This window comes from Desmodus rotundus, chromosome 9, assembly GCF_022682495.2.
Source record: "Desmodus rotundus isolate HL8 chromosome 9, HLdesRot8A.1, whole genome shotgun sequence".
Lineage (NCBI taxonomy): Eukaryota > Metazoa > Chordata > Mammalia > Chiroptera > Phyllostomidae > Desmodus > Desmodus rotundus.
In genome coordinates, this window is record NC_071395.1 from 56,444,732 (window position 1) to 56,466,435 (window position 21,704).

Sequence of the window (21,704 nt, forward strand, 5' to 3'; positions counted from 1 at the left end):
GGTCCCCTGGCAACCACCTGAGGGGCTGGGAGAACATAAGGAAGGCTGCCCTGGACTGTGGGAGCTCCAGGGCCAGGGGCAAGGGGGGAGCAGAGGCCAGATGCCGGGAGGACAGGCCAGGGTATGACACTCACCCATGGCCCCTGGATCCCCTGGTGCCTGGCCAGCCAGCCCTACTAGGTTTGGGGTTACAGTTCTGTCACGATCTCCGTTACGTGGGTTTCTCCCCACACCACCAAACAATTCTCCAACAGCAGCTGGGTGTCCTACGATTCAGCTCAATTCTGACATCTACCTGGAGACAGCGTCAGAGCCCACAGGTTAAGGGCACTGTCCCACAAGACTGCCGCTTCCCCGTTCAGAAGCCATCTCAAGTCCAGATTGTCACCAATGCTCCTGACCAGCTGGCTGTAGATCACAGGTTCTGTGATCCCCTCCTCAGGCCTGATTAATTTGCTAGAGTGGCCCACAGAACTCAGAGAAACGTTACTTACTAGATCACAGCTTTGTTATAAAGGGTCTAAGTTAGGAACATCCTGATGGAAGAAATGCGGGGGGCCTCTATGGGGAAGGGCACAGAGCCCCCACGCCTGCTCCATGTGCACTACCCTCACAGCACCACCAACAACTCACCAACCTGGAAGCTCTCCAAACTTTGTCCTGTCGGGTTTTATGGGGGTTGATTACACAGGCATCATTGATTACATCATCAGCCATCAGCGACTGATTCAACCTCCAATCCATCTCCCTTCCCCAGAGATTTGGAGATAGAACTGAAAGTTCCAACCCTCTGACACATGGTTGAGTCCCCTGACAACCAGCCCCCATCCTTAGGTGACCAGAGGAGTTTTTCAAAGTCACCTCGTTCACACAACAAAAGACGCCTTTATTTCTCTCCTCACTTAGGGAATTCCCAGGATTTCAGGCTCTCTAAGCCAGGACTGCATGGAAGACCAAATACATATTTCTTGCTATAAATCACAATATCACAAGGGGTTTCCTGAGTGTGCAGAGTCTCTGACCCCAGTCTTCCCACCCTCTCTTTCCCTCTGCTTTCATCCCTCCAAACATGATTTTAAGTATTCATTCAACAAATATTTATTGAGCACCCACTTTGTGCCAGTCACAGCAGAGATTGAGGGCCCCCAGTCCAGTGGGGATAGAGGCACAGACATTAACACAAACCCCAACACAGCCTTGCTCTGTCCTGTCTACAGACTGGCAATATCCCACAGCGGCTGGGACTGGATTCCCACAGACAAGGGTTGAAATCCCAGCTCTACCACAGACCAGCTGTGTGGCCTAGGCAGGTGAATTCATCTCTCTGACACCTCTCAGTGTCCCCTTCTGCACAATGGGAATAACACTTGCTCTGCCATTCAAATCAGTATTATTATCACCACCACCACTATCATCATCCCTACCTCCTCCAGAAAGGCAAAGGCAGAAGCTAGATTACAATTCAGGTCACCTGCCACCCATACCTGAGGGGGAGAGAGGGCATCATTTGTCCCTATTTGTAGGGCTTCCAGAAATAGTTTTGTGTCCTGAATTTTTAAGCACCTGTCTTTCTCAGGAGTGGCAACCTGACTGATGTACCCATCCAAAAGTGTGTGTGTGTGTGTGTGTGCGCGCGCGTGCGCGTGCACAAGCACGTGCGCACATGTCTTGCTCATACACAGACAAGGGCCTGCTCCCATCTGGTGACTATGAGGACCTAGCAATAGGGAGGTACACAGTAGACCCTCAACACATGCCCAGCCTGGAAATTTCCCATATGAGGACCCTTAGCACCACACAGGGTTCAGGCAGGGCCTTCTCCCTTGGTCCCGCCCTGTGCTCTTTCACCTTTAGCCTGTTTTAAAATGTACCTGGGACTTGTTTTAACCAGGTATGGTAGGGTGGCCGACACAGAGACAACTGCCTTTGAAAGAAGAGTTTATTGCTCACAGTTCCCAAGAAGCGTGGCTACCACGCCATGCAGGCCACATGGGGGAGCACCAGGGTCAGTCAGGAGACAGCAGGATAAAGGGGGAGAGCAGGGGCCATAGCCTTTATTGTGGTTTTCCAGCAAAGGCAAGGGCAAAGCAGGGTAGGCAAGTTTAGTGAGTTCAGGCTTGACCAATTCGAGTAACCTCAGGGGCTGTAGGAGTGGTCCCTAGTTGTCCTGTGGCAACTTAGGACCAGGGAAATACTGACTTGGTATGTGAGAGTTAAATAAGAAATGGGGGGACTCTGGATTGGCTGGTTTGCTTTGGCAAGCAGGTTGTTTACTATCTGTAGGAATTAACTAGTCCTGGGGGGCAGTTTCTCCAGGATTAGCAAGGCCACAGGATGTCAAAGCATCAGAAATACAGAAAAATTTTTTCAAAGTCCCACTAGTACATAGCACTCCGCCCCCCATAGTTCTTGTTTTCTTTCTTTCGCTCTCATTTTCACTTTTGAATAAGCAGGAGAGAGGTGTGTTTTCCATAGGGCCCATCCAGCTCCTCCAAGGATGTCTGTGCTTATGCCAAAGAGACATCAGAGAAATCGAAAGGTCATAGGTCAAGACTCTGGATTCCAGATCACTGTAAGAACTGTGCTTGAAACAGCCTGGTAGGCTCAGGCAAGATTCTGTCCCCCTCTGATCAGTTTCCCCATCCATGACATGAGTCAATGGACATCGGTTACGTCTGCCACCTCTCTGACCAATTACTAGGAATGTTCTGGATGTTTCTATCACCTTCTTCTCCCTGGAAGAAACCAGGAAATGTTCTGTGTGATCTACAGAGAGGCAGGACCCTCACTAATCTGCTGATCAAAACTGTTTATGTACCTACTTCTTAATAGGCCCCTAGGTAGAGACTAAATACAAGGTGTATGAAAACCTCACCTGCTGTAGGGAAACCTAAAACCACAAATATCTAACCAGAATCCACCAGGGCAGGATGCAAGGTGAAAGCAAGGGAGCTGGCCTCCACCTAGCTGGGGGGAAGTGACAACTGTCTGGTACAGCTAGATGGCTGTCAGTGGGTCACAGAGATGTAGTTGTCAAGCTGAAGGAAGCATTCAGCAAGACCCCTTTTCCTGGACCCATATTCTGAGAGGAGTTTGTCTACTGAGATTGAACCCTGGGGCTGGAGGCAAAGCAGTGAGTGGTGGGGGCTGTCTGATAGCAGCTTCTCCCAAAACACAGAAGCTTTTGCCCTGTGGGAGGTAGACAGGCCCAGGCATGGGATAGAAACAGATCCCCAAGGAGGGCATGCATGCATCCCACACACAGTGTGTATCCATGAAAGCACTCACATTATTCTTACTGAACCAAGTCTTGTTAAAAAAAAAAAAAAACTAATGAGCCATCTGAATGGGGCTTGGCCCTGTTTTCTGGGATCACTGGCCCAGAATGTAAGCCTCCTACCCGGAGGTGCCCTGGCCCCTTGGGGGACAAGCCTCTGTACAGAAGTGGAGGCAGGATCTGATGCGCTGTCCCCTCTCCCCACATAGAGGCTTCGAACAGAGAACCGGCTCCTGAAACAGCGGATTGAGACCCTGGAGAAGGTGAGGGGTGTGGCCATCAGCCTGTGGTACTGAACTCTCCAGGCCCCAGGCAGGATTCAGCAGCCAGAGGCCCAGCCAGCCCCTTGCTCCAGGCCCAGGCCCCACCATGAACCCCACTGAGAAAACTTAGCTTAGGGTTCAGGGTTGAGTTATAACCTGGTTACCTGCAAATACAGCAACCCATTTGTGTCCGGTGCCCTCCAGGGCTGCCTGGGAGGAGAGGAGGAGGTAGAACTGTTACTTTGACTGTGGTGGCTGGAACTGGGCCATAAAGCACCTAACCCGTTCTGTAATCTGAAAGCCTTGCCCTCAAAAGAAAGGATATGGGAGTGGAGGGGTAGGGAGCGGTCTTGCCACCAGCTCCATTGTGGGGTACCACAATCTTGATCCTGGTCGCAGACTTTTTTTAAAAGATTTTATTTTTTAGAGGGGAAGGAAGGGAGAAAGAGGGAGAGAAACATGTGTGGTTGCCCCTTGCACGCCCCCTACTGGGGACCTAGCTGGCAACCCAGTCATGTGCTCTGACTGGGAATTGGACCAGAGACCCTTTGGTTCTCAGGCTGGCACACAATTCACTGTGCCACACCGGCCAGGGCCAGACCCAAACTTTTTTTTTACAGATAGAAGTGGAGGCGGGGAGGGCCCCACTTCCTGCTCCACCCTCATTTTCACTTGACCCTCCACTGACCACAGGTTGTCCACAGGATTTTTTTGCCCTTGCCCCAAGACCTCCATTCTTGTTCAGCCTCTAAATGAAACTTTCTGAGTTTTCCCAGTTCTCCCAAGCCTGGCTGAACCTAGACAGGGCAGCTGTGGGCACCCAGTTCAGCTCACACACACAGACCCCTCACCTGGAAGGAGATGGCTCTAGCTTTGGTCTACCTCTAGGTCCTCTCCTGCTGGTTCTCTGGTTCTCGGGTCTCACTCCTGTCTCCCCTGCTTCTAGAGATAGTCCACTGCATTAGTGACAAGTGGTTCTTGTCTGTCTCTCCCCCTCTCCTGTCCCCGTGCCTTCTGCTCTGCCTCCTCCCTCTGTTGCTGGGAACCCCCTCGCCGGGTAGGAGAGCGCTGCTCTGGCTGATAGGTTAATCCAGGTACTGTAGCTTTTCATGTCACTCTTCCTAGTCTCTACACGTGACAGCCAATAATGGGCTCTTCCCTTGTCACTGCCATCCCAGGGGTGAGGGGTGAAGGACTGGTACCATGCATGAGGGTGGCTGGGGACTGCTCAGAGACAGAGGTGTCCTTCTAGAGGAGGGGGCTGTGTGTATGCAAATGTGGCATCTGAGTGTGTCTGTGAGTGTAATACACGCACAGGGACACAGAGCCTCCTCCCTCCAGGGGACACAGAAGGGGTCAGGAACCCTGAGGGTGCATCTACAACAGGCCTTACCATGCGCTGAGCCCACCCACCCACACACCCCACCCCTTCTGGCCCTTCATGCTCCTCTTTGCTGCCCCCTAAAAGGCCTGCCAGCTTCTCTCCTTCACCTGCTTCTGCTGCTACCTCATCTTGAATGGCTTTATCTGGAAGCTTCTGCATGCCACCTGGTGGCTCTGAGCCTGGAATGGGGGGACCCACATTGGGTGGGATGAGGTGATGAGGCTGGTGGAGTGGATCTTACACCTTGGCAGATAGAGGCCCCAAGGTCCAGGACTGGGTAAGGCCGGGGGACAGGCGTATTCCACCTGCCCACCCTGCCCCCAGCACTCACCTGCCCCCACCCTCAGCGGCAGAGCCCATCCTCTGGTGTGCCATTGTCCATGGATAAGGACTTGCTTCTCCTCCTGTGGGACAGAGGCCGAACACCAGAAGCTGGGAGAGGACGGAGCTGTCAGCACCCCAGCCTGCGGGTCTCCATTTAATCCTCAGAGAGCCCGGGCCCGGGTGGGGGTGCCTGTCTTTCTCCAGGCTCCTCCTGGTGTCCTGTACCTGCCTACCCCTCACTTGTTCCCAGGCCACGGGGGCACCCATCCCAGACTCTAAGTGAAGGAGGCCTCTCCCTCTCCCACACCGCCTTGGCTCTCCTCAGGCCTCCCTCTCATTGCCCCCTGTCCTCACTGGGCTCAGGGACAGGTAACACGGGCGCAGGAGGCTGAGGAAAACTATGTCATCAAGCGGGAGCTGGCGGTGGTACGGCAGCAGTGCAGCTCAGCGGCAGAGGACCTGCAGAGGGCGCAGAGCACCATCCGGCAGCTGCAGGAGCAGCAGGTACCGGGAGCAGCTGGCCACTGCCCAGCCTCGGCCTGGGGGTCAGCCCTCTAGTTCCTAACTAGCATGTGGCAGTAGCACCCAGAACCGAGTGCGTATTCTCCCCCAGCCATCAGCCCATGATTCGAGAGAGAACCCTGCAGTTTCCATGTTCCACCACCCGCTTGGGTACTTGGCCCTCTACACTGAGACCAAGGTGGCCAGCCTCTTCTGCCTCTGGTCTCAGAGTAGGAACCAGGCTGTCCCTGCAGGGCCCCCTTCCTGGCACAGGCATGTGACCTTAACAGATGGTACTGTGATTTCTTGGCATCTCCCCAAAGTCTTCAGGGCTATTGGGCTTCCCCATGGGGCAGCCATGCAGGGTAGGAGCTAGGATGAGGGACAGAAGGAGGTGCCCTCTGGTACTCTGAGAGTCTGGTCTGTGCCCAATTCCCTGAGCTGGCATGGTGGGAATGAAGCAGCCCTGAAACTCTGTTGTGGGGTCTGGAACGTAGTGTTGGGAGGGCTCACAGGGCTAGATCACTAGGCAAAGGGTCTGCTTCTCCCTAAGGTGGCTTTTAGAACCTTCCTTCAGCTCTACCCAGCAGGCTTCCTTCCTTACCTGATGACCTACCAGCAGCTGCAGCCCCCAAGCTGAGAGTGTTCACAGGGGCACATGCCCTGGAGGGGCAGGGAAAGATGCTGTAGGCTCCTTGGACCCCTGCAATCCAGGCCTGATCCCAGCAGAGCCTGGCAGCGAGGTGGAATCCCTAATTTACACAAACCACAGGTGCCCAAGAAACAATGGGTGGGGAGAAGAAAGGGTTGTTCCCTGGAAGACCCCCTCACCCAGACCCAGAGACCTTGGCTCAGGCCTTAATTCAGGAATTCGGCACCCATGGATCTCAGAGACCCAAAGTGGTCGAGGGCAGCAAGCAGACCTGGGTACTAGGCAGGAGGCCAGTGGGGAAGTAGGTGGTATCAGGCAGGGCTGGGGTCTGGGGGGGGCTGGGGGGGCTGGGGCAACCTCCCAGAGAACCACCCCACCAGGCCACGGGTCACTGAGATGGGGACACAGCTCCAGCCCCAGGAGCTTTCCTCAACCACCAGCAAGGTCTCCTTTATTGGGCCCAGGTGGCACCTGTCTGAGAAGCCTCAGCACTGAGAAAGAAGTGCCCCAGCAAACTATTTTCCCATCCTTTCCTGTTTTGAAATGGGGGAGGGGAAAGGGAGAAGCCGAAGAAAGAGGGACATGAGTGCCATAGCCCTGAGTCCTGCCCTGCTGCAGCCCACCATGTGACTAGGCCACAAGCTACACAGCAAGAAGGGTGCCTTGGATAACCCATCCTCCACACCCAGTCCAGTGATCCTGGGAACAGCCAATAGCATCCCTCAGGGCTATCCTGAGACCATGGAAGGTCCCCTTCTGAATGTTCCCGCTGTGTGACTTTCCCAGAAAGGAGGCTAAGTCTGGCCATCAGGGTCCCCATGATGGGATTCAGCTCTCCTCCCAAGAGGGCAGAAGGCACAGAAAAAGGATCCTGGGTTTCTCCTCACCCTCCTCCCATCTACCCACAGACTGAGCCTCCTCCCAGTCCAAGGGCTCTGTGAAGTAAGGGGCAAGTCCTGGGCTCACAGCTAGCCGGTAGGAAGGCTCCCCACCCTCCAGCTGCAGCCTGGCCTGATGCAGCCCTCCACCTGCCCCCAGGATAACCCTCGCCTCACTGAGGACTTTGTGGCCCACCTGGAGACTGAGCTGGAACAGTCACGGCTTCGGGAGACAGAGACATTGGGAGCCCTGCGGGAGATGCAGGACAAGGTTCTAGACATGGAGAAGGTGGGACTGGGCAGGCCGCTGTTGGGGGGACTCTGGGAAAGGGGAGGTGGGGTGCTGCATATGCTTAAGGAGGTACATGACCAGGCCTGAGCCAAGGAGAAGGGCTGCCAGGGGGGCCAGGGGAGAGTGTTCTGGTGTCCTATCCCCCTGCATCAGTAGTCCCTGAGGAATCCAAGACTGCCTCCCCCATGGTCTCCCCAGGAGGGTCTAGGCAGGTAGGAAGTGGGTCCTTCACCTCTAAAATCCTATCAGGTCCTAGAGGGAAACACACATCAGGGCACCCCCACCCTCGTGCACTATGTGCCAGCACTATAATGGCTTCCATGGGCTTCCTAGACAACTTGCCCCACCTGTGTGTCCCTTCAGTCCCTAGGTTCCAGGAGGGAGAGAAAAGGAAGAAAGACCCCAGCCCAGCAGGGCTGCTCACCCAACCCCTACCTCCAAAGAGATATCACCCAGGGGACAACTAAGGGCCACCCTCTCCTGCCTGCAGCCCTGAAGGGGGCCCCAGGCCTCCTGGGTCCCTCCCCAGCTTCTTTCACACCAACTCAGTATTAACTCAGCTTCCACAAAGCTGCCAGACAAGGGCAGCAGCCACCCCAGCCACCTGGAGCCTGCCCTCCTAGGTGTCTCTACCACAGCCTCTGAGTCCCCCAGCCCAGAGCTGTGCTCCCTTCCACCTCCCTCCACCTCAGAGGGAAATGTGCACCCAGTAGACCCTGCCTCCCAGACCCAAACAAGGGTAAGCGAGGTCCTAGGGCGGCAAGCTGGATTTTTTTCCAGGAGGCCAGAACACAAGTCTCCCATCCCTGAGCCATTGGGAGGCCAGAACAGGGCCTCGACTGACCGTCAGTGGGTTCTCAGGAAGAGGGGCTGCCTGGGAGGGGGCAGGGTACTGGGTTTGGAGGCTCAGTCTTCTCAGCCTCTACAGGCTGTGACAGGTCCCGGCTCTGGTCATGGGCCCCATGGGGTTGGATCTCAGATTCCCATATGGGTAGGCGCCAGTTCTCACCCAGCCTGTCTGGTGTCCTCAACAGTAACACTACGGAGGCCTCACACTTCATGGGGTTGCCCTAAGCCAGTCCTCTGAGAGAGCAGGTGCTATTCTTACAACCATTTTGTAGGTGAGGATTTGCAGCTGGGGCCACAGAGAGATCTGCTCCCCACAGGCCTGGTCCACCTTCCCAACAAATCCTGGGTTCAGGGTTCACCCTCTCCTAGCTGCTGCCCAAGGTAGAGCCCAAAAGAAATGAAGGGTGGCATCTCAGCCCACAGGAAGTGGTTGCGCGGCTGCTGGCTGCCCTAGGCTCTGACCGCTCCCGTCCCCCTCAGAGGAACAGTTCACTGCCTGATGAGAACAATGTGGCCCGGCTGCAAGAGGAGCTGAAGGCGCTCAAGGTGCGAGAGGGCCAGGCAGTGGCCTCTGCAAGGGAGCTGAAGCTACAGCTGCAGGAGCTCTCAGACACCTGGCAGGTGAGGGCCTGGCCAGAGGGCAGGAAGCAACATTACAATCACGAGGTCTGCCACCCTCTGAGCCTAGGGGGCCTCAGAGGCCCTGGGTTGACCACCAGCCTCTGTTGGCAGGCCCATCTGTCCCGCGGGGGCCGCTGGAAGGAGTCTCCACGGAAGCTGGTCCTGAGCGAGCTGCAGGACGAACTGATGAGTGTGCGTCTGCGCGAGGCCCAGGCTCTGGCAGAGGGCCGTGAGCTGCGGCAGCGCGTGGTAGAGCTTGAGACGCAGGTGGGCTGCAGCCGCCCTCCCAACTTGGTGTCCACGGTTGGCCCCTTGGCTAGCCCATGACCGCCGCCTGTGCGTCCTCAATCCCCCAGGACCACATCCACCGCAACCTTCTGAACCGTGTGGAGGCGGAACGCTCAGCGCTGCAGGAGAAGCTGCAGTACTTGGCCGCGCAGAACAAGGGGCTGCAGACGCAGCTGAGCGAAAGCCGCCGCAAGCAGGCGGAGGCCGAGTGCAAGGTGCCCCTCTCCCGGATCCCGCCTTCCCACCCCCACCCTTGCCTGCCTCGCCCTTGACCCGCCCTCTCCCCACTGCCCTCAGAGCAAGGAGGAGGTGATGGCTGTGCGCCTGCGAGAGGCAGACAGCATGGCAGCGGTGGCTGAGATGCGGCAACGCATCGCGGAGCTGGAGATCCAGGTGCTGGGCGGGGCGCGGCAGGGCGTGGGGCTGTGTGGGGACGGGATGCCACCTGACCCCTGCACCCTGGCTCTCCCGCAGAGGGAGGAGGGCCGCATCCAGGGCCAGCTGAACCACTCGGACTCCTCGCAGTACATCCGCGAGCTCAAGGACCAGATCGAAGAGCTAAAGGCTGAGGTGAGTACAGGAGAGGCCCGTGTCCTCAGCTGGTGACAGACCAGGAGTCAGTGCCTGGAGTGTGGGAGAGAAGGGTGCCCAGCTGCACGTGAGTACACACCTCCAATGTGCCGGTCCCCCCCCCCCAGGTGCGGCTACTGAAGGGCCCGCCGCCCTTTGAGGACCCTCTGGCATTCGATGGGCTAGGCCTGGCGCAACACCTGGATGAGGACTCTCTGCCGTCGTCAGATGAGGAGTTGCTGGGCGTGGGTGTGGGCGCAGCCCTGCAGGACGCACTCTACCCGCTGTCTCCTCGAGATGCACGCTTCTTCCACCGTCTGGAGCGGCCGGCCAAGGACAGCGAGGGCAGCTCAGACAGCGATGCGGATGAGCTGGCCACACCCTATAGTCAGGGCCTGGACAACTGAGGCCCTGCCCTTGAGCCCAGTGCCGGGGGTGGGAGGTTAGGGGCGCCTCCCTGGGCCTCCAGAGCCACACTTAAACTCTGTGCCCACCCCAAGGGGTGTGGCAGGGTGCAGAGTGTAGAGTTGGAGCCTGAGGATCCTCAGGGTACCTGTCACACTCACTCTCCCCAGCACAGTTTAACCATCTTGGTCTGCACCCCTCCAGGCCCAGTTATCTGGAGGGTCTGCCCCTCTGAATGCAAGGGCATGAGAGGACACAGAGGTCCGGGGACTGGAGAGCAGAAAGCTCCCTCTTCCCACCCAGCCTCCTTCTGGGAGGAGGGCCCTGCTGGGAAGGGCCCAGGAGCTGCAGGAGGCCTGAGGAAGGAGGGGCCACTCTGGGCTGGATGTCAACACCCCATGATGCCCCTGGGGACCCTTGGCAGCCAGGGACAGATTGCCAAGCTGGGCTTTTCTGCCTGATGGCCCCTGAGCAGAAACCAAAGTGCCCCCTACTGTGTGCAGGGCCACCTGGGGTGCACACCGCCAGGGAACCAGATGGGGGCAGTGTCTGTCCCTACTTCTTGGGACCAGAGCAGCAGTGCAGAAGTCAGGAGACCCTGTCCCCAGCACCCCTCTATGAGACACTTCCATCACCCCATCTTGGTCAGTGATGGAGGGGCTCCCCACCCAGGTTAGCCTCCTCTCCAGGGGGTCCCCAGCCTCTACTTCCCTTCATTCCCTGGGTCCCCAGCCCCACCCTCCAGCCAGGGCCAGGCCCCAGGGGAAGAGGCTGCTCAGAGGAGTGGTATCCTCATGCCTCCCTCCTCATGGTGGTCCCGTCGTCTCTGCAGAGTCACAGCCAAGAACGGTGCCAAAGTCCAACTATGCTCCCCAGACCCCTCCCCCAAGGGCCTTCTGATGCTCTTGGGGCTCCTGGAGCCTGGAGCAGCCTCCTTGGCGCGTCCTGAAGTGGGGAATTCATGTTCAGTGCCCCCTTCCCAGTTACCCACTTCTCAGTGTTACAAAGCCTGGGGACCAGGGTGGGCATTGCAGGGCTCTCCTATGTGCCTCCCACACTGCCCACCACCATTTTGCACACTGCCTGTTCATACTCCACATGTTGCCCAGGTGGGAATAGAAAATAAAGTGTATTTACACAGTGACAGACAAGGGACACTGAGTGGGGCAGACCTGGGAGTAAAGGGACTGCAAGCAACCTCAGTGCCCCAGCTGGTTGTCCAGCAAAGCATAGGGAGGGGAGCAGACTGTCCTTGTCTTTGGGAGCCTCCCAGAGAGGTAGAGGTCATAGCAGGCCAGCAGGGGGACCACAGATGTGCCCAGGCTAGGGTGCAGCATGAGAAGGGAAGAGCACTTGCTGGTTCAGTGTGAGAGAAAGTGTGAGGCTGGGAGAGATGGACAGTATGCGGGGAACAGGTCAGAGAGGATCTCAATGTCAGGCTCACAGATAAACGCTGATAGCCTGGCATTTTCAGAAGGGTGGCCCTGGAGATGGCGAGGACAAGGGGTGTGATTTCCCTCCTGGGTGACTCAGCTTGGGCCTTTCCTGAGACAAGTGGAGCAATTTGGAGTCTTAGGGTCTGGTTGTGTTCATTCAGCACATACTTCCTGAGGCCTTCCAGGGGCTCTGCCCCATGCCTGGCTCTAAGTGATCCCCAGGGTAGTTGAGGTGACAGACACTGGTGCGGGGACTGGGGGCTGAGCCTTCATGCTGATGTGACAAGGGCCCAGTAGGTGAATGAGCAGGAGATAGGGAACATTTCCTGGAGGAGGGGTGCCAGAGCCAGCTCCAAAGGTAAAAGCATAAAGGCAAGACATGGCAGGGACCAGAGGAAGCACATGATAGAAGGAACAGGAGAAAGTGGGCATGGCCAGACCAGGAAGAGGCTTCTTCATTTGGGAGCCAAGTTGCGCTCTTGAACTGAGGACACGGGTGCTATGGGGGGCTTAGGTGAGGGGAGCATCGTCAGACAGACCACAGTGTTGGGGATTAGTGAGGAGGCCCGGGCAAAGACCAAACTGAGTTGGGCAGTGGGAAGAGTGAAAGGGGGCCTTCTGAACAGCAGGGCAGGATGCCAGTTATGCCCTGGAACAGCCAAGTTCCACATATTGTCCCATCATTCAACAGCTCCTATGGCCCATGCACCATTCCCATCAAAGAGATTTAACACTAAGACCCCACCAGTTTTTAATCTCCCCTGCTCCCACAGGGTAATTCCTACCCCACAATGGCACAGGGCGCCGGGGGAACTGTCTAAGGTTTTGCCCTGCTCGCTCTTGGGGTTGGCCTTGAGGCCCCAGCTCCCCAGTAGGTTATGAGCCAATCCCTACCTTTGGGCATGTCTCACATTCTGGAAAGAAGGCCCCATGGGTCCTTGCCATGGCTCAACTAGAAAAGGAAACTCTGGTTTGCCACAGCACACACTGGCTTCCAGAGATGGAAGTAGCGCCTGGCTGGGACAAGGCTCATTTCTCCTCAGAGCCTAAGTTGGGAGGCTGCCACATCTGGGGTGGGGACAGGCAGGACTGGGCAATCTGTGTCTGACAGGAACCTGGGTACAGGGTGGACTATGAGAACTGGGTCTAGGGGAAGAAACAGGGCCAAGGGCACAACACAGAGTCCTGCTCTTTTCTTTTACCTGCCTGGGGAATCGAGGTCCCTGCCAGGCCTCCAACATTCTTGGTGTGAAGTAGGATGCCCTTAATGGAGGAAACGCCTGGGGGTGCTTCCTGAAGGAGCACTTGGGAAGAAGGGCCTGGGCAGGGCTTAAGGAGTCCAGGAGTTGATTGGCTCTGGTGAGGATCCCTGTTGTGAGGCACAGGCATAGGTGCCTGGCTGGAGGGATTGGGGAGAATACCCTAAGTTTGGACAAAATGTGAGCCCATGGGTTGGAAGCCATTAAGGGGCATGGTGAGGACACCCTGGTCTCCCTACTCAGCCTTGGAAGAGACTGCTCCTTCCCTACAGGTCCCTCCCCATCCTGTTCCAGGAGGGCCCTACTCCCTCTGCCCAGTTGTTTTAAGGAAGTCACTGCCCAGCTTCAGGCCTTCCGGCACTGCAGCCTCCTGGTAAGCAGAGGGCATTGCGTCCTGTGTAAGAAGGCCCAGGAAGAGAGAGGCCAAGGGTCTCAGGCAATCCCTCTCTCCCAAGGTAGGAGGGTACACACTGGGAGGAGGGAGGAGAGGTCCTCACTCTGACCTTCAGCGAGCCCCTTCCACTGTCTTCCGCCTGCCCGGGAGTGCTGGCTCCCCTGGCCCAGTGTGGGAAAAGCTTGAGTCCTTCATCCATGCTGGCCACGCACTAGCTTACCCGTTTGGTGGCATGGACTAACCTGGGTCCCTCCTGCACCTAAAGTTTCCACCAGAAGTCAGACAGTAAAACCCTACATTCATGCACGTGGGTGGGTATGCCACACTAGACCATGCTCGGCATCGCTGGTAATGACCTCATCCCCACCCCATCCCGGGCCGAGAGAGCAAAGGTGCACAGGCTAGAGTGTCCCAGCTTTATTGCCCGAGGTAGACAATACACTGGGCACGGGATGGGGCCTATGCCGAGGGAGGAGGCAGCGGGGCCCAAGGGAAGCCCGGGCATGTCCTAGGCCAAAGGGGCGAAGCTAGAGGGGAGGGCCTTGGCCAAAGGTGTAGGTGGGTCGTAAACCAGGGACAAAATTCTAGGGTAGGGTCCTAGGAGGCTGAGACCAATGCACGGAGATCCAGACTCCAGAAGGAGGGGACCAGCATCTAAGACAAAGAGGCGTAACCACGGGGCAGATGCAAAGGCAGGGTTGGAGTGTGGAGAGACGGGCTATGGTCTGGCTCAGTGGAAAGTCTCCACCTCCACAACGGTCCAGTCACCCTGCGGAGAAGCCATGTCATCCGGGGAGAAGCTGGTGACCGAGGTAATGCTGGCACGGGACTCGTCCAGGGGAGACAACAGTTCGGCCCAGCGACCCAGTTCAGCATCGCTGAGCGCAGTCCGGGAACCTGCCGTGCTGCCGCCGCCACTCCCAGTGGTCCCAGGGCCACCGCCACGGTCGCCAGCGGCACCTTCGGCAGCGGCTAAGAGCAGCGTCCGGCTCAGCAGGTGCTGCACTACGCTCGCCTGCAGAGCCCCCAGCTGCAACTCACCCAGGCGCCCAGGCTTCACTCCGCGTGAGGCCGCCCCCGCCCCCGCCCCAGCCCCGGCCACCTCCTTCCCACCACCAACGCCCGACCCGGGTCCGGTATCCAGAGGTCCTGGGGCGGAGGTCGCCAACTCGGGCCTTTCAACCTCGTAGATTGTGCACAGGCCGTCAGCAGAGCCGGACCCAGCAACTGGAGGCCAAGGCGGGGGCACTCCTGCAGCGAGAGGCCGGAAGCTAGGCGCAGGGAGGGAGAAGCCTAGCCCCGCCTCCGACCCCGCCCACCCAATTTCCGGTACCTGGCTCGCGGCACAGCTCCGCGGAGTCGGAAGGACTGCTTACCTGGAGTGCCGCGGCCCGCCAGGGGCGGAGTGGGACCTCGGCTCCAGGCAGCCGGGTGGCAGGCTGCGAGCTCTGCGTCAGCGGGCGGGGAGGCTGGGACGCCGCTCTCGGGCCCGCTGTCGTAGCCGCGCAACTCCTCCGGTGTGCTTGTGGCGCTGCTGCTGTGGCCCGCCAGATCCGGGCCGCTCAGCGTACTGGACGGGCTGCGCGAGGGCGGTGGCGGCTGGGCGGAGGCCAGCGCCAGCATCAGCCGTGGGCCCGGGATCGGGGCATCCGGACCCGGGGTCGGGGGGCGGCGTGGGGCCTGAAGCGAGGGTGAGGCAGGAGAGGGAGGGGCCTGTAGAGGGGGCAAGGCGGGAGAAGGTGGTGCCGGAGGGGGCGTGGCCATGGGAGAGGGTAGGTCTTCTTGCAGAGGAGACAAAGTCAGAGTTTGGGTCTGCAAAAGGGACATGGCCGGTGAGGGAGTGGCCTGCAGGGGTGGTGAGGCAAGGGAAACTGAGACTTGTAGAGGGGGTAGGGTCTGAGAGAGAGTGGCCTGTAGAGAAAGTGCGGCCAGAGAAGAGGGACTCTGTGGAGGGGGCGTGGCCAGGGGAGAGGGTGGATCTTGCAGAAAGGTTGAGGCCAGAAAAGGTGGGGCCTGTAGAGGCAGAACCAGAGAGGGCGTGGCCTGAAAAGGGTGGGTGGTCACAGGTGGGGCCTGCGGCGGGGGTGTGGCCGGAAGAGGATACTGCGTGGGAGGTGTGGCCAGTATATCAGGAGTGGCCTGAGGATTCTGTGGAGTGTCTGTGGCTAAGGGAGAGGGTAAATTTCGCAGAGACCTTGCCTGAGAAACAGGGGCTTGTAGAGGGGGCTTGGCGGGTGGCAGAGGAGTCGACAAAGAAGGTGTGGTCACGGGAGAGGGGAGAGTTGGAAGTGGGGACAAAGCCACAGAAACCTGGGTGGGGGACGTATTCTGCAGAGGGGGTGAACCTGAAGGAGAGAATGGAGCCAGAAAATTGGCCGTGGGAGAGACGGTTGCCTCAGGAAAGGATGTACCCAGGTGTGTAAGTGGGGCCGGCAAAGGAAGTGTGTCTGGCAGACAGGGGAGGGGCTGGGGAGAGGGTGGAGCAGAGGGAAGAGGCGCTAGTGTAAAGGGCGTGGCCAAGGGACAGGTAAGGTCCTGGGAAGGAGGCTGAGTCGGTGGAGAGGTAGAAGACGTGTTCCTCAGAGGAGTGTCTGTGTTATGGACAGGCGGTGCCAGTTGTGCGGTCGGACACGGTGGAGGTGATACAGCCAAAGGAGGAGAAAGGCTCTGCAGGATGGCTGCGCCCTTCCTTGGGGGTGCGGCCTGCGGGGGACGCGGAGCCTGCGACCCTTTCGGCTTGGCCTGCGAGGGATGCCCCAGCGCCCGGGATGTTCCACCCAGCGAGGCCCGGGAGCGGGCTGGAGAGGACAAAAGGGTGGCGCTGGAGCCTAGGGGGCGCGAGGCTGGCCTCTGGAGGCTCCCGCCGGAACTGGGTCGCCTCCTGGCTGCGGGGCTCAACTCCGTGGTACTACGCTCCGGGGCACTGCTCACTGATTTCCTGGGGACTTCAGTCGGCGGTCGCGGCCGCGCATTCGCAGCTGCCCGGGGGAGCCCCACCTCAGCACCCCCACCCCGAGACTGATGGGAGATAGCTGAGGAAGGAGCGCCTAGGTTGGGCTCGGAAGAGTCTAGGGACAAAGCAGAAGGCCAAAGGGTCATTGATACTTCCAGGCTGGTACCCCTCATTGCCCAGGAGCCCCACTCCTCCCCAGGTCACGTACCTCTCCGTGCCCCGGCACTCAAGGCACTCCTTCTGGAAGTTTCTGGGGGTTTCCCTCTGCCCATAGGTTCCTCAGCTGAGGGCCGGAGCCCCTTCTGCCCAAGAAGGCCTGGCCTGGTGGGGGGGGGGGGCATGCTCAGGGCAGAGCCCCCCCTCCTTGTTCAACCTCCAAAGTTCACATTTTCTCATTTGTGAAATGGGGCATAATGGGCTCTCTGCGCCTAAGAATGGCTTTCCCCCAATTTGTGCCCAGTGATCTGCAAGTGTTCCCACCCCCCAATTCATGTGTAAAGTGATTCCACAGAGTGACACTAACCCTTGGCGTGGGTTACCTGGTGGTCCCGCTGACACGCCCCGGGCTAGAGATAGAGCCTGGGCCAGGGATTTTGGCAGGTGTCCGCGTCCCTCTCCCTGCTGCTGGGAGCCTGGAGGCTTTTGGAAGAAGACTAAGTCACAGCGTTGCCCCAGAAAGCAGGGCAAGTCGGTACCTCAGAAGGAGAGGGGAAATGGAAATAGGGTCGGAATCAGGAAAAGAGGCTGGGATACCTGGGCTTCTGGGACCTGTCCCAGTGCTCCACGTGGGTCCCACCCGAGGAGTAGCTTCTAGGAGGGCGGCTGTCCGGGTGTCCCCGGATAGCTCAGCTGGGGACCCTCGCCCTGCAGCTCCAGGAACTCGGAAGGCCGCGGGGATTACTGGGGGAGGGGGTCGAGCAGACCCTGGAAGTTTGGGGGTTTTCCGAAGGCCCGGAGAGCGAGAAGCTGCTGTCTGTGCAGCAGCCCCTGCCCTGGCCTTGTCCCTCTTGTCCATCCCGCACCTGATGAGGAGACAGACCTGTCAGCATCCCAGGTCTAGCACCGTACCCACCCTGCAAGGACCTGGGTCCTGGCACCTCGCTGCCCCTTCCCCAGCGTCGCCACCAATGGGCGTGCAAACCTCGGCCTCGATCCATTTCCCTCCCACCCAACCACACTCACCAGCCCAGCCGCTCACGGCTGTCCCTAAGTCCCACCCCCATCACCCTTCTACAGACCCTGCCTGCCCCAACCCACCCCCCTTGTCCTGTCTCTGCTCCCTTTCAGCACCTGAGATCCACGACCCTACCCCTCGACCCGTAAGGACCCAGACCACCAGCCTCGGGGACAGAAGACTGCCACAGGCTCCAGATGGGGTTGGGGAACTGCAGCGAACGCCCGGGTCCCCTCGCCAGCCTCGAGGGACACCGGCACCTGCCAGGAGGAGGAGCGGCCCCGGCTGCCGGCGCGCGGTCTCAGGGAGACAAAGAACGGCGTTGGGAGCACATCCCCCTCGTGCAGCAGAGTCCCAGTCCGCCATCCATTCCACCTGCTAGCGCCTCGCTCACCTCTGTCTCGGGTCTCCTGCTCCACGCAGGGTCGCCTGGGGTGGGGCTGTGTGGCAGCGCCTTAGAACAAACAGGCGAGGGGAGGGGGTTGCGGGAGATGGTGCAGGGAGCGGGCCCGCCCCTTGACCACGGGCTTAAGAGACTGGGGGCGCACGCGCCGCATCCAGATCAGGGAGGAGGCGGGAGCACACTGGAGGGAGGGGCGGCTACTCCGAGGCTGTGCCTGAGTACCCGCGACCCAACCCGAAGGGACTTGGAGGAAGAGGCAATCTCTTGAGGTCACTGATGGGGCCTCCCCAGCACAACAACACACACCCGGGCCTCCCCTGCACACACACACACACACACACACACACACCCGGGCCTCCCCTGCACACACACCCGGGCCTCCCCTGCACACACACACACACACACACACACCACACACACACACACACACACACACACACCCTGGCAACCACGGGGCGGGACCATCGCACCTCCGGCCCCATCGACCAATCCGACTGCTCGATTTCCTTGGTCCCTGTTCTGGCTTTCGCAACCAAGGAGGCCGGGTCCCCCAGAGTCCCCGGAGGCATCCGCCCCTCTCATACCCAAAGGTTTTTCCAGACCCCAGGAAACCCTTTACCTGGTGATGGAGACTATTGGGAGAATGCAGCCTGGAAATTAAGGTACAAACCCTGAATTTGGGGGAAGAGAGGAATAAAGGAAGGTCAAGAGGGAGAGAGAAATAGTATGGTGAGTGGTGACCCAGCCTTGTGCAGGGCAAGGTACCTCCACCCTGCACATCCTCCCAAGTGCCATGAAGGAGCAAGGTCGGGTCAGTAAAGGCTTCCCAGCAGAGCCAGGCTTTGGGAGCCCGAGACTGTGGGAGGTTGGGAGGTGTCAAAACAGGGCCATGAACGAGCTGAGAAGATCCCATTGGAGGTTTCCCAGGCCAGCCAGTGGGATGGAGATGTGGCAGACTCTCCAGTGACTTCAACTCATACAGGGGTCTCAGTGCAGGAACTTGATAGGATACTGTCATGGAAGGCATGGGAGTATTTAAAGGGAGGTGGCCATCTTCAGGTGTCCTGTGCTGGACAACTGAGGCCAGGTGTCCTCCCACACCTCTGTGTTCCCCCTACGTACATACTGTGCTTTCTGTGCCATGTCTTATCTGTCCAAACGCTTAGCCATTCTGTCCCCCATCCCGAAGACCCAGCTCCCTATGCCCATCCCTTTCCCCATCACATGTGTATGTGCCCCCACCCCAATACACACACACTACAGGAGCAGCTCATCCTTGCAAGGAACTCAGGAGGCTTCTAGGCACAGGAACGGGTAGAGTGGCACTTAGGACCCAGGTGAGCCTGCTAGTGGGGGAGGGAAGGGTGGACTTAACTAGGTGTATGTGAGCCATGCAAGTTTGTGTTTTTTTCTTTTTTTGTAATGCAAAAGCCTGATTAAACTTTGATTGCAGAGACACCCACCTCAAGGATGGCCACCTCCAATCAACACGTTGCCAGCCACACAGTACATGAAGAGCAAGGCTGCCTCCTGCACTGAGGCTCCTTTGTTTTAAAGATCTTGGTTGACCCTTTTTCTTTCTTTCCACATTTTAAATCCACCAATAAAGAGTGAGCTCATGAAACCCAAGGGCTCCACCCTCTACCCCAGAAAGAACCCCAGGCTACTTCCTCTCTCTCTCCCTGCCCCCTCCACCCCATAACCTCATGTAATTTCCAGGTCCTGTAAGGCATCCTGCAATCACGATAAGAACCACCAGGGCTGGACCAGTCACAACATTGGCTGTTAAACGGCTGAGACCAGCTCCAAACACTCAGGTGTAACCAGAAGCAGGGGGTTGTGTTTTCTCATTTCAGGGGTTGTATCCACAGTTGAAGTTCAGGGAATGGAAGAGAGAGAGGTCAGGGTCAGAACTGAATACCCTGTCCTGGGCAGTGGAAGCCAACCTTAAAGCCTATCTTTTCACCTGGCAGAGGCACTCCTCACAGCCCCAGGGCACTGCCCTCTGGATTGGATCGTTCTGGGCCTCACCTCATCCCCAGGTCTACTGAGGGTCACCCGTGTGAGTCCCTTCTGGCATGGCAGCAGCCTGGTTCCCCTGCCTGCCTGCTCACCCATTCACCAGCAGTACCCTCCTGAGTCACAGAGGCCTGCCCTGCTGTCTTCTATGATACAAGGGTCCCTCCAAGGCCAAACTGACTCCATCCTGCATTTCACTGAGATCTGGACTCTGCCCTCATATAAGAACATTCCTCAAGTTTAGTGCATCAACAAAGGGATGCATTACACAAACCAGACATACCCTGCATTCCCTATAATGGAATACACCTCAGCAATAAAAAGCAACAAACTGTGGTATCAAGAAACTCAAAACAGGGACAAATCTCAAAAAATATTCTGCTGAACAAAAGAAGCCACACTGTATGATTCCATTTATAAAACATTCTGGAAAATGCAAGCTAATCTATAGTGACAGAAAGCAAAACAGTGGTTGCTGGAAGCTGGAGGGTGCTGGAGGGTGACTGTTGGACTGCCCATTGTGGCCACTCTTGGACTCCTGACTCTCAGAAACTGTGTGAGGCAATGAATACGTATTGTTTTAAGCTGCTAGACTTGGGGTAACTTGTTACACAGCAATAGCTAACTACGTCAGGTTCACAAAACCTTAGAAGCTGGGGATTAAATACAAGTGCTGGTAAAAATGTGGAGAAATGGGAAAACTTGAGAGCCATTGGGGGAATGTAAAATGGTGCAGCTGCTGTGAAATACAATATGGAGGGACCTCAAAAAGGTAAAAACAGAATGACCATATGATCCAGCAATTCCACCCAAAAGAATTGAAAGTAGAGACTCCCAGAGATATTTACATACTCATATCATAGCAGCATTATCCACAATGGCCAAAGATGGAAGCAACTCAAGTGTCACTGAAGGATGAATGGATAAACACAATATGGTCCATCCCAGCAATGGAAGATTATTCAATCTTTGAAAGGAAGGCAATTCTGAAACCAGCTACAATGTGAATGAAACTTGAAGATATTATGCTCTGTGAAATAAATCAGTCATAAAATGACAAATATTGTATGATTCTACTCATAAGAGGTTCCTTGAGTCAAATCTATAGAGACAGAAAGTAGTTGGTGGGTGCCAGGGACTGGGAAGAAGGGGGATGGGGAGTTAATGTTTAATGGGGACAGAGTGTCAGTTTAGGAAGATGAGAAAGTTCTAGAAATGGACAGTGGGGATGGTTGCAGAGCACTGTGAATGTACTTAATGCCATTGAACTGTACATTTATAAATGGATAAGATGGTAAGTTCTGTTATATGTATTTTACCATAATTTTTTCAAAAGTTTGGTATTATTGATGTGGGAAAACTCCCCCATTCCGAATGGGGACAGAGAGTGGGCGGCCTTTCTGGAGAACCACTGGAAAGCACTGGGAGTGTGTGTGTCCTGTGACCCTACCACACCACTTGAGTGTTCATAAATCTTGAGTGCAGACCCCTTGAGGGCCCCTCCCTACCACCTGAGCACCCATGGTTCCCATGTGCAAGGAACTCAAAATTACCAAGATGGTAATGCCTCTCCATGCCCCTTCTCCAGAGCAGCCCTCAACCAAAACAAACAAGACCTGGCACATTAGCACTCCAACTGGGAGGTGCCTTCCACCATCTCCCAGTGTCCCCCAGAAGGAGCCCCAGTTGCCCACAATGGCAACCTGCTTGTTCACCCTCATTGATGTCCCCTCATTAAGGCTTACTGGCTTTCCTCCCTGTC

At 57.3% G+C, this 21,704-nt stretch overlaps 2 protein-coding genes across 7 annotated transcripts in view; one reads left to right on the forward strand and one right to left on the reverse strand.

Moving 5' to 3' along the window:
- EVI5L (ecotropic viral integration site 5 like) overlaps positions 1-11,455 on the forward strand; it is a 32,351-nt gene extending 20,896 nt beyond the window's left edge. For 2 of the 6 annotated variants that reach the window (XM_053910888.1, XM_053910889.1), the window contains exons 11-20: positions 3,487-3,540; positions 4,602-4,634; positions 5,612-5,752; positions 7,440-7,568; positions 8,844-9,041; positions 9,153-9,308; positions 9,398-9,544; positions 9,627-9,722; positions 9,804-9,899; positions 10,028-11,455. In XM_053910888.1, the coding sequence (XP_053766863.1) occupies positions 3,487-3,540; positions 4,602-4,634; positions 5,612-5,752; positions 7,440-7,568; positions 8,844-9,041; positions 9,153-9,308; positions 9,398-9,544; positions 9,627-9,722; positions 9,804-9,899; positions 10,028-10,306 (1,329 nt within the window). In that variant the 3' untranslated portion in view covers positions 10,307-11,455. The remainder of the gene's footprint in view (positions 1-3,486; positions 3,541-4,601; positions 4,635-5,611; positions 5,753-7,439; positions 7,569-8,843; positions 9,042-9,152; positions 9,309-9,397; positions 9,545-9,626; positions 9,723-9,803; positions 9,900-10,027) is intronic. The other 4 variants (XM_053910891.2, XM_053910892.1, XM_053910890.1 and 1 more) reach the window with 3 other exon arrangements.
- Positions 11,456-13,807: 2,352 nt separating this feature from the next.
- On the reverse strand, positions 13,808-18,328 carry PRR36 (proline rich 36). Its single transcript, XM_053911580.2, has 6 exons — positions 17,915-18,328; positions 17,100-17,368; positions 16,886-16,985; positions 16,555-16,667; positions 14,770-16,461; positions 13,808-14,644 (listed from the first exon to the last, which is right to left on the reverse strand). The coding sequence occupies exons 2-6, from the start codon at positions 17,359-17,361 to the stop codon at positions 14,124-14,126; spliced, it is 2,688 nt and encodes an 895-aa protein (XP_053767555.1). The 5' UTR covers positions 17,362-17,368; positions 17,915-18,328; the 3' UTR covers positions 13,808-14,123.
- Between the last annotated feature and the right edge of the window lie 3,376 nt (positions 18,329-21,704).

Bases quoted from the DNA above. Each gene is read 5' to 3' on its own strand.
- PRR36 (XM_053911580.2), bottom strand. From the start codon at position 17,361: ATGGACAAGAGGGACAAGGCCAGGGCAGGGGCTGCTGCACAGACAGCA. The intron at 16,986-17,099 runs GTATCCCAGCCT...TTCTTCCAAAAG, and splicing joins GACAGGTCCCAGAAGCCCAG to CCTCCAGGCTCCCAGCAGCA. The intron at 14,645-14,769 runs GTAAGCAGTCCT...CTCTCGCTGCAG, and splicing joins GGCGGGCCGCGGCACTCCAG to GAGTGCCCCCGCCTTGGCCT.